Below are 11592 nucleotides of genomic sequence, written 5' to 3' on the forward strand. Positions count from 1 at the left end.
TGTCAATGTTTGGCAGAATGACAGAACATCGAAGCTCCTGGCCTGGCATGTTGCAGAAAAAAAGCATTGGATCAGAAAATGAAGAAGATGAGAAGGAGCTGGAGCTTTTTCGCTCGCTCACACTCCTCATGTGGCCGGCGATTCCACCGAGCTGAGGAAGTAGCCGCGGAGCCGACCAGTGCGCTCGCTTGGTCGGTCGGTCGCTCGCTCACTGGGCAGTCGGCTATCAATTACGGCCCCAAAGTACCGAAAGCGAGAAACGAAGAAGGACAACTACGCCTGTTCATTTTTTCTTCGTTTTCCTTTTTTTTCGGACGACAGATAGTCTCATGCGGCCGAGCCTCTGGGATATAGTTCGAGCGGTTTCGGTCGACGACATTACTATTTAGATCCAGGCGGCCGAGTCCCCCACCACCGAGAGGGAAATTTCCACCGAAAAGATAGAACTTCTTCTCGCCTTTTCTCTATTTGCCTCCGTCGAGATTTCGGTTTGTTGCTCTCCGTCGGGTTTCACCACCACACTCAACGTCGAACGGGTGTTCCGAGCGCCGAGACTTTGAGCGACGTCTCTCGCAGATTTTTTCCCAGAGGCTGCTCGATGATGATGCTCGGCGTTCTCTCGTTCGGTCTGGCGGGCGAACGAGCAACCAAACAGACAGCCAGCCAGCGAGGCGGTCGGGTAGGCAGGCAGGCAGGTTACTCATTCAGGCTGCACACTGGCGGAGCATGCCGATGACAAAGTGCTCTAAAAATGCTGCTCGTCGTAGAGAAAAGATGAACGGACACCTTCTCCGGCTGCGTTCTTTGCTCTGCGAGCGGTGACGCTACTGTCTCTCCGTCGTCAGCGCGCTCTGTCCCCTCATCATTTTCCACTCGTTCCCTCCGGCACACTCGGCCGCTACTGCAACCTGCGGATTAATCGGCTCTTCGACTGCCGAATGCCGCCACCGCCGCCGCCGCCTCAGGAACGTCGCCCGGGGATGAGCTCTAGTGAGCCCGGAGGAATTCGAGGGATTTCTCTCGAAGCGAACGAAGTATAATGACAGCGAGAGGAACGCTCCGGACAGAAACACTAAAGAGCATCATGCTTCCAACACAAGGACCGGTACTGTGCTTGGTCTCCCTAGGAGAAGGAAAAGAGGGGACAAGATGTGGCGGGAATTCTTACCGCTGCAGCTTGTCGATGACAGCCTCTGATGAATAAGTTTATTTATAGAACGATGGGGACAATTCCGAGTTTAGCAGAGCTTTGAACCACGGTGCCGCTGTTTCGTCGAATGAAAGATTGTCCGCACGAATCCATTGCGTGGCTTCTCGGCGCTCGCTCTCATTTATCTGAGTGCGTGTGTTTTCAATCCGTGATGTTTTTCTTCTCTCCAATGTGTGACGGACCATTGCGCGAGCGAGCTGGGGAGGAGGGTAGTCAGCGGCGGAGACAGCGGCCGTCAAAACCCTAAATGGCGCTCAGAGTCTTCGTAGCGGGTCTGAGGGCCATTTGGGGTTCATTCTTAGGTTTATCCGAGCCGTACAGGGAGGGTACGGCGGGACGAGACGGGGCATCCGCGCCGGGTTCGCGGGAGGATCGGGCGGAGTCGACGTCGTTCTGACGGTCTAGGTGGCGGCTGGCGGCCCATAATGATTCCACTTGTTACCTCAGTGTATACCGCCCCGGCTAAAGCTCACATGACTGGCCTAAGTCAAATCGTTTTGTGGTCCATCTGCTTATTAGGCAAAGAGGATGCCGCGCTTGCATACGAATTACGTGCAATGGCGGCATGTCTGTTGCTGTCTCCGTCCCGATACGAACAACATTCGATCCTGAGCCGGTGGAGCCTAAACTGTCCGAGCCCGCTTTGTGCGTCGCCAATGCGCTTTGGCAACGGGTGTCTAATTCGTTGATTTTCTCCTTGCAGGTGGGATGAACTGTCATCGCAGTCGGCTGAGCAGATGATGCTGTGGAGTAAGGGTCCACAGTTGAATCGAACGCAATGGAGCAGCACTGGGCTGACTGGAGCGACGCCGGGCTTTGGCAATGGGCACCCGACGAAGAAGACGATGAGCTCGTCTACTTTCGCTGCAGCTCGTCCGGACGCTGTGCCGATCTATTACCAGCTCCGCCCGAGTTTGTTCCACCACCGCCGGCTCCGCCGGGCGTCTGCGCGGCCGGTCTGATCTCGGACGATCTTCAATTTTGTCCTGCCAGTCAGCTGATGGGAGACCGCGCACTTAGCTCACTCCTTGGTCCGTCAGCGTTGCCTGTCTTCACGATATGCTGTGCCATTCTACTCACGCTCACCATGGTCGGAATTTTCTTATTTTGCAAGTAAGTGACCACAGATTCTATTCTTCATTTTTTCCCTCCGCCAGGGTTCGAGACACGAGAGCCGGGGGGGGGGGCTCTGACCGACCGATTCGATTTACTCACTCTCCGAATTCGAGTTGTTGATCCTCATCGGGGACCCCCAGGATCTGTTGACCACATGACCGCACGGACTCACGGAGCCGTCGATAAACTCGAACGGATCGTAATACTGCCGTCGGAACCGTCGCTGTGCCCGCTGCGCTTGTAGTGCCACTGGTGATGATGTTCATTATGATATGGCGGCATTGTATTGTGTTGGTCATCTGACGTGCCGTCCTTGCTCTTGTGGCCGCGCACGTTCCACGTCCGTTCGCCCAACCGTTTGCTTCTTCCTGTGACCGACCGGTCGGCCAGCTCGCCGCTCCTTACTTCTCCTCTTCCCCCATGGCTGGTTCGGTGCCCCGGCGGATTTTCCCCCGACAGTTTAGAGATTCTTCGGTGCACAGACCTGGAGGAGAGGGGGGGCGCACTGGGCTCGGGTTCAGATTGTGGGAGGGGGGCGTCCGATGGCAGAGCACGTTGCGCTATGCTATGTCGTATCAAATGAAACCTTTGTGTACAGATGGAATCGTGCGTCACGTACTGCCCACGTTTCTCTCTCCGTCCCTATCGGTCGGTTCGTTGCCGGACCGGTCGGTAGGTCGGTCGACTGGCCGCTTTATCTATCCATCTATTCATCCATGTATCTATTTGGACCGCGGGGTTCTATCCATCCATCGTATCTCTCTCTCCCCACTTGGTACGCCATTCCGCATCGGCACGACGGCGGTTCGTGCCAACTCAGAACGACAGTAGCAGTTGGCACGAACTGTTAGTGAACGGTCGGATTGCTTCGATTCGCTCCGACCAAGGGCTACCTTATTAGGCGAGTTCGACCGCGCCGGACTTGTGTCTGTTTGCAGATCACACATTCGCAAGTTCGCCTCGTCGGTGGGTGGTGGATCAGCGTCAGGCCAATCAACGCTGTTTCCACACATCGTACTATTGACCCGGGATTCCGGAGAACCAGCAAATCAGATATTTGAACGACTCGTTCGATGAAGAGACGTTGGCGCCCTGGATGAACAGATCGCACAGAATCATGGCGGGACCTTCTCAATTTTTGTGGAGTCGACAGTCCGGCAGTCCTAATGAGCTTGACACTGGAATATGTTGCGTCATATGAATCTGATTAAGGATAGACTTCACGGAGACGAGGACTCATGCCAGCGATGATGGCTCAGGAGCCCCCCGCTGGTCCTCGATACTCGTCTCGTTGAAAGCGGACACGTCTGCAGACACGCAGTCAGAGTGGTCGACGGATTCGACATTCCGCCTCTCTGAGTTCCATCAGAGTTCAACTTCGTGTTCCTAGAAGATCGAAGACCAAATCTTTCCGCGGCGGCTTTTCCGGACCACTTCGATTTTCCGTGAGGAAAGCGTCCGATGTACGTCCCTGGGGAGCGTGTCTTCGCATCAACGGGGACGGATGATTTTCCCGGGGATATTCCCTGCACTTGCTCTTCGATGAGGCGGTACCTCTCGCGCCTCTAGCTTCGTGTCTTGATCCCAGGGCATGCCACTGTGATTAAGATCTTCTCGGATACCCCATCTTCTGTTTTTGTTGGAGCTCTTCTCCCCGAGCGTGCTGTCATCCGTTCTCTTTCCGTACGTGTTTTTTTCTGTCGTGCGGTGGTTACACGCGTTGTAAACAAGCGTCCGGACCCTGTCGGCTCATTCCGGTCCGTGGCTTCACGCCTTCGCTACCGCGAGACAGCGACAACGGGAGCACCGACAGAGACAGCAGCGGCCGACCGACCGACCGTCTGTGTAATTGGCGGTCATTTCCATATAAAGTAGACATATAAACGGAAAGAGAGAAATATGATGACGATATTAATGCCGACACCAGCCGGACGCCGAGCTCTTCGGGAGGTAGGCAGCAGGAAGGCAGACAGTTGGCAATGGCCGAGGATGCTTGGACAGACAACGAATGCAGCGCGATGAGTACTCGGAATTCATTTTCTGTCGGCACGTTGCATCGTCGGCCTGATGACTTGTGGGCGAGTATGCTCCTCCTCGCAGTCAAACGATCCAGTGATTTTACCGCGAACCCGTCAACGTATCCGGCGCTCGTCGATTTTCTGAAACCTCTGAGCCTTCTGGGTGGAAGGTTATAGGCCAAACATGGTAGAATTCGCTACGATTGTATAAGAACGTCGAAAGGCAAGAGAACCGGTGAGATTCGACGAGGGGTTTCGCGATTCGGAACTATCAAAATGCCTGGCACTTTGATTTGATGTACGAAGCTCGAGAATTTCGGCGGCGATTCGCGATCGTCTTTCTCCCTCAGAAAGCAGCCGTTCCGGAGCGTCAGAAACATAGAGAGGCGAAATCGAACACCGCCTATGGTGCCCGTGGAGACCGAGCCGGACAAGCGTCTCGTGAAATGTTCGATGCTCTGGTCGGATTCACCTATAGTACGTGTGTCAGGCAGCCTGAATCGTGACCATTAGAATGACGGTTCCGACAAGAGCCGCCCGCGTCGAGCGCTGTAGAGCGTGTAGGCAATCTCAAGCTCTCGTGCACGAACTCCTCGTGCTTCGACCGATAGATAGATAGTTTTTTATTTCTTTTTGTCGCCGTGAGATTGAGCGTATAGTCTCGAGATCAATTTCATTTAATATCCACCTCCAGGTCGAATGAAACTGATGAAGAAGAAATTCCATTGAATGGCTCAATTTATCTCCGTCAATAAACTCTAATGGTCGTTCCCTCTTTTCGCAGACACAAGAAGAAGGTCGAGCATTTCCTTCCATGCAAGTCAAATCAGGTACCGGGAGCGCCTGGTCAGTCGCAGATTTCCGCACCGGGAATCAATCCTCTGTTGTTGAATTCAAATCACACGGCCACCTTACATCCGTTCCTGCAGGGCGATGGCCTCAATCCTATTGAGGTGAGTGCTCTCCTACACACGATCTAGTCGTTATCATCTGTTTAACGACTCTAACGACGACGAGCGACGATCAAAACTTGTCAACTCGGAGATTCACATGTGACTTCAACAGACAGATCACCATCACAGAACTCAAACACTCAAGCACTTCGCAATCAACGGCGCGAAACTAGCCGATTCGTCAGATAATGCTTTCGGTCCGGGCATCATACAGCTTCCACGTTCTGATAGAGATTCACTAATAAGAGCTTTCTGAAACTTTACAGCTCTCCGATGTCAAATGCGGATCTTACGGTCAGCAGGGCATTACGACACTCCCGTCGGCGTTCCGTGGCATAGTCACGCCGTCTGTGATTTCTCTGAACGATCCCCAAAGGTCACAACGGCGAAAACCTGCGGGCGCCAACAAAGAACAGTACAACCCGATCTACGAGCAAGTCCTCGACCAGGACCGCCAAGACGATGAGCACGGTGAGTAGTCGTTCCCATTCGCCTAGATCAGGATTCTGTAGACTTGACGTTCTTCGACGAGAGTTCGAGAACTCGACGATTCGTCACGTGGAACGGTTTGAGCCAAGATTTTTCAGCGAAACTGGGTTCCCGTTCATTGTCCCCGCATATCTACGATACGGCCCGTATTGTCTCACTTTTATAAAAGGAGGAGAAGCGAACTGGATAAGCGATAGGTATACGTCGACGCAGCGGACTGGATTCGACTTCTGAAAGGTCTTCCGTTACCATCGACTCCACCGTCGTCATCAGCAGCTCACGGGGTCGTTAATGCGTCGCCTTCGACTTTTGGCTGATTTACAATCGATGGATGGTGCCTGACTAGCTGGTGGTTGTTGGCTCGACAGGTCGACACGGCGAACGGCCGGCCTCTGGTTTGTCTGGATTTGAATGTTTACTTCTCGCGCTCTCTCTTTGCGGAGCATTGGAAAGAAGCGACGACGACTATCGCCGAGCACAACGTCGAGAGAACGACAATCACAGACGAAAAAAATATTGAATAGAATGCCACATGCGTCCGACCGGCGAAGAGACCGAAGAATCACTCACGAGCAATCATCACCCACTTGCGATGAGGAGCTGTGTCTCCCGTTTTTGATGCTGGGTTGTTTTTTCTGGGTCCCGGCTCCTGTCATGGCGGGCAGCAGGCTGGCGAACTCCGTGAGTTTATTGATTCGGCTGCTTTCGGTTGAATCAGTGTTGTCAACGCTTATTTGCATCGGTTCCCTCCGTTCATCTAATCAGGCGGTCCGCGATGCTGACTCGGCGTTTGTTGGCGGGAAGCACATGCTTGTCTGTTTGCTCGCCCGGAATACCTCTCGATCACAGCATACAGCGGGCCTATCGCATGTTCCTCGTCAGCCTGATAACGCAATGAAAACTCCATCGTCATTCAGGCATACGAATCAGAGCGAATGTTCGATATGAACGACGGACGGAGAGATGAACATGTCTGCAGGGTCAGCCGAATATGCTGTGGAACATCGTAGGTCCCACAGCCGGATCGCCCTCATCGAGTCGAACGGAGAACGTATCTCCTCCCTGGAGAGGCATCTCGAATTTCTTCCTGAGAGGGCCGGCGCAGCGCCGCGCCGGGTTTCCGTGGCGGGCAATTCGGTGCGAGAATTTCCATCTCTACAGCTCGCGCAGAAGCCCATCTACCGCCTGGAAGAATCGAGCAGCAACTTCTCAGCGCCCTTTGAAAGAGTTTTCTACGCTATCTGAAAAATTTCCACCCAAACATGATTTCTCTCGCTACGATCTGACTGCTTGTATTTGTTCATCGAGCGCTCCGAGCGTCACGTGGATGGGGAGCGTATGCAGGTAGCCTCTTCGTTTCGCTCGCCGGGCGGTTTATCGGACCATCGACGTATGACCGAAAAATTGAATCGGTGTCGTCCGAAATAGAAGAGGAACACCAGGGCAAATGATTTCTTATCGCAGGAGAATGTCGGGCACCGGAGCGAATCTTCGGCAGGGTGCGGCTGGCGAATTTCTCGACTTTTAAGAGGGAACTCCGAGGTGTATAATCCGTCATCGACGCCGCCGCCGATCCGTCTGACATTCTTTATTCATTCCGTGGGAGAGGTTTTTCAAGGATGATATGCATGGTTCAACGTAGTCGATCGCCCGGAGTGCGATGGAGTGTAGAATCGTGTGGACGACTCCATCTCTGTGACCATTGAATCAAGTTTGCATTCCGAACCCTCGGACATCCGAGAGTAGATCCATGTACATACATATGTACATAGTAGATAGCAGGCCACTTCCCAGTGCCGGTCGCGATGAGGCTGAACACGCGCGTATTTCCTCGCATATTACGTGGGCATGAATGAGACGAATTTGTATTTTGGCTCACGCATAGATCACAAACATCGTGCGTCGACTTCGGTATCGACCACAGCCGAGAAATCACGCTTTCACGTTACGCGATTCTCCATCTAGGCGAGTTGTACAATGCATAACTGCCGTTTTCGCTCTTTTGGCCCGTCTCGGTTTGCCCAGAGTGAAGCGAAACGACGGAAAGAAGCGTAGTTCAGTCGCTTCCGTCGCTCGGTTCCTTCTATCGTGTCTCGGACTTTCCCGTTCAAACAACGGTGGCGGTAGAAGCGTTCGAAGGTGATTTTGTGTTCGGTATTTAATTAATCGGCATCACGAATTGGGCGATGACCCGATTCGTGTGAATCTAACTAATACATTATTTTTTATGAGTTGCGTTCAGCCGACACTCGCTCTTTCGCTCGCTCACTCATTCCTTCGCTCGCGCGTTCGCCAGTCTTCTTGCTCCAGAGCGTGGCTCCGGTCCTTGCGGCAGGGTTTCTGGTTGTCTGCAGTTTATTATCTGTTCGCTTACCAAAAGTATCCTGGTCGTCGCCATCATCGTCGCCGTCGTGGTGGTGGTGGCTTTCTTCTTCTTTTCGCTCCGTTCGGGAGCAACAGTATTTTCGCGGTGGTCCCCGAAAGTGCCCAGCACGACCGACCGACAGTGGGCTTCTCGTCCGTTCGTCCGTCGTTCGGTCCGTCCGTGTTTTCGGATGTCCGTTTGTTCCTTCGCTCCTCGGAGTCGAACGTGGACCTGGCTTGGAGATTAGCGACATTTTACGACAAGTGATGGGGTCAAGGGGTTTCCCGCGAATCGATCCGTTCGGGGCGGATGGCGAGCAGGATCTCCCATGGACATCATCGGCCTTATCGCTTGAGAGAAGCTGGAAAAATAATCCGAGAGCAAGTTGCGCGCCAGCTCCCTCCGGGAGCCAGAAACGGAGAATCTCTTTTCGCTTCCCACTCTCGTCCGAACAAAAAAATAATAATTCATTTATTTTGAATTTCAGGCAGCGATCTGGAGTCGGGCCGGAAGCAGAGCTGCTCTTCCGATTCGATGGAGCTCAACAGCAATATGCAGTATGGGCATGGTCTCGAACCGAAGCAGAGCTACTACCAGTCCAAAACGCCGCTAGCCTTCCCTCCGAACGGTCAAGGGCGGGGGATTCCCGGTCAGCAGCCATCGCAAGCGCTAAATCATCATCTACATCTCCAACAGCAGCAGCAGTTGCAACATCAGTTGCAGCAGCAGCAACAACAACAACAAGCAAACACACTGACACGAAGAACGCTTCTCCATCCCTACCAGAGCACAGGACCCGTAACGGAGAATATCTACGCGGTTATCGACGACGAGGTCCACCAGTCGCCTCGTTTGCCGTACACTATGGATCGGCTAAATGGGTGTCAACGACGAATGCCCGTTGTTAGTGTCCAGCAGCCTCAACGACAGTACGCGACGGGCGGACGTCTACCCGTAGGTGTGAATGGGGGACCACGGCAAATGTTACCTTCGCAACGCCAGCAAGCGCAATATCCCTCAGTGTATAGCGAACCACAGGATATGTCGCCCTACTCGAATACGTGATGTCAAAGTTGGACGAAAATGGCGATATCAAAGTTGTCGATGATGACGACGACGGCGTACAGCGAGCGACTGTGACTGTCCTTCACAGTTTCGTAGATAACTGACTGATGCCATGATCCTCTCATCCGATACTATACTAATTGATTAACGGCCGCGCCCCAAGGCCGTTTGTTGTCTGTGATCTCTGACTGTTTGTATGCATACTGGTAAACGGGAGGAAAACCTTTACAAGAACCTTTTTCGGGCTAGGAACCACTCGAAAGCGGAAACAACACGAAGAAACAATACGAACGCGCCCGATCCTCGCCGTAGTCGGCCGAGGGGAGGGTGAGGAAACGATGCAAAAATGATGTAGAGAAAGAAGAGCTAGCGTCACGATAGCTCTATTCCAAGCAATAAGTGATGTACATAGATTCGAGCAAAGTAGATTCCCCGGCAAAGGGAACCACCGGCGACCTATCAACGTTTCCAGCCTTTCTCCAATGAGTCAATCCGCACTCACCTCAACGGCGGAAACGGCTCGGAGGGCATTCCGTGCAAAGGTCGCTCTTGTTTGGTCCACGGGACCGCCAATTCTAAGTCAGGCTCTCGGTCGTTTCGGCGGCGGCACAAGCAGAAGCTCACGCTGAAGTCCCACGAACATATCGATTAAATCGAGAACTCCTGAACAATAACATTTCGAATCCTAAGCAATATCTCGAACAGAACGCTGACTTGTGACAGGTTTGAGAAAAATCATAGATCGGAGAATCTCGGATTTTCATTCAGAAAAACTAGCGGCGGAAAATCACGAATCTCGAAACACATGTCAGCCTGCTTGCGCGCCTGCGAGCCAGTTCGCCAGCCACGCGACCGAGGCGGTTGTATTCAAATGTATATAGTGTACAAATACCGTAGTCGAGTAGTGGGCAGAGATCGACGCGTCGTATGGAACCATTGTTCACGAATGGCGCTGAGAGAATGAGGACGATGTGGAAGGAGAGGAGTGGGGGAGGAAAGATCGAGAGCTCACTTGATCTGGAAGTTCGAGAGATACTCAGCAGGGAAGTTTGAGAAACCCCGATTCGCCCGGGTTTCAGAACACTCAGTCAGTGAAAAGCAAACGAACCTTGCGAAACTCGCGTTCGATTCGAGTCGTCACAGGAATAGCGCCCGCTCATAGTAGTCACTACAGAAAAGAGAACGCCCTCGCTCTCAGATTCTTTCACCGGAGGATCGTTGTTGTGGTTGTTGTTGCTGTTTCCAATGGGCTGAGGTCTGTGGTCACTTGCCAACGGAGACGGTCGCGTCGGCAAGGAACGCAAGAAAAAAGAAAAAAAAAGCCGCGGAAGAAGGCTCTGCGACATCGTCGCCGCCACCACCAACGCCAAAAGCAACAACAGTAACTGGACGGTCGGAGCTTCTTCCTTTTACTTCTTTTTCTTCGACTCGTTTTAGAAGGAAGAAAAAATTGAAATTGCCGGGCGTTGCCGGCAAACTCCTCTGTTTGGCCAACGGAAACGCTGTTCTTGACGGGCAAACACACAAAGATCTCTTGAGAGGGGTGACTATGCTTTCGCTCTGAAGACGATGACGACGACGGCAGCTTCGACAACTTCGCAAAGACGGCTCGATTCTTTCTCCTCCATGGTCTGCAACTGTTCCCAAAGAGTTTGCCTCGATTCTTGACGATTTTCTCATGCTGGGATTGAATCCCGAATTTCGTCGATATGAAGATGTCGACGGATCAAGAAAGCTCAAATCCTACGACACGTGATTTCTCTGCCTATCTCATTTGTCAGTAAGTTATTATGGAAATTGAATGGAAAGCGGACACGTTATTCGATGATGATGACAACGACAGGATGAGACAAGCGATTGTAGCGTATTTAATGATGTCCGGAGCGAAAAGACGAGTCATGAAATGAGATACCTATCAACCTGTCTACTGAGTGAATCTGATCGATTTGGATTTCAGCTTCTCGGTGGACAGCTTTTTATGGAACAGAAAGGAAAATAAAGAAACAATTGTTTGCAACTCTTGAAAATTATTCTTTGATCATTTAGCTTTTTTCACCGTTCCGGGAGAAACAATAGAGAGAGCGAACTCCGAGTTCGATTCTAGAACTCTATTCCAGCAGAACATCGGGGCGGAAATCATTTCCGAGAGGAATTTTCCGTGAATCCTCCGCGGAGAAACACTCGGAACAGCGCCGGTAGCTCTGACCGATCCTGATCAAGAGCTTCTAACCGCTATAACGTAAATACGGGAAAAATCCAACACGCGTACATAATTTGCGTCATGTCTCGGCCTGCGTAAAAACCCTCTGTTTGTAAATAATTTGTGTATTCTGGTGACTGTGAGAGCGCGAGTGTATATTTATTCTGCCAACGATG

General features: G+C 52.2%; 1 protein-coding gene across 1 annotated transcript; it reads left to right on the forward strand.

Moving 5' to 3' along the window:
• The first annotated feature begins 1988 nt into the window (after positions 1–1988).
• On the forward strand, positions 1989–9216 carry LOC100900313 (uncharacterized). Its single transcript, XM_029111947.1, has 5 exons — positions 1989–2323; positions 5129–5297; positions 5564–5768; positions 8639–8817; positions 8881–9216. The coding sequence occupies exons 1-5, from the start codon at positions 1989–1991 to the stop codon at positions 9214–9216; spliced, it is 1224 nt and encodes a 407-aa protein (XP_028967780.1).
• Positions 9217–11592: the final 2376 nt, after the last annotated feature.

This window comes from Galendromus occidentalis, unplaced genomic scaffold (assembly GCF_000255335.2).
Source record: "Galendromus occidentalis unplaced genomic scaffold, Mocc_1.1 scf7180000077477, whole genome shotgun sequence".
Lineage (NCBI taxonomy): Eukaryota > Metazoa > Arthropoda > Arachnida > Mesostigmata > Phytoseiidae > Galendromus > Galendromus occidentalis.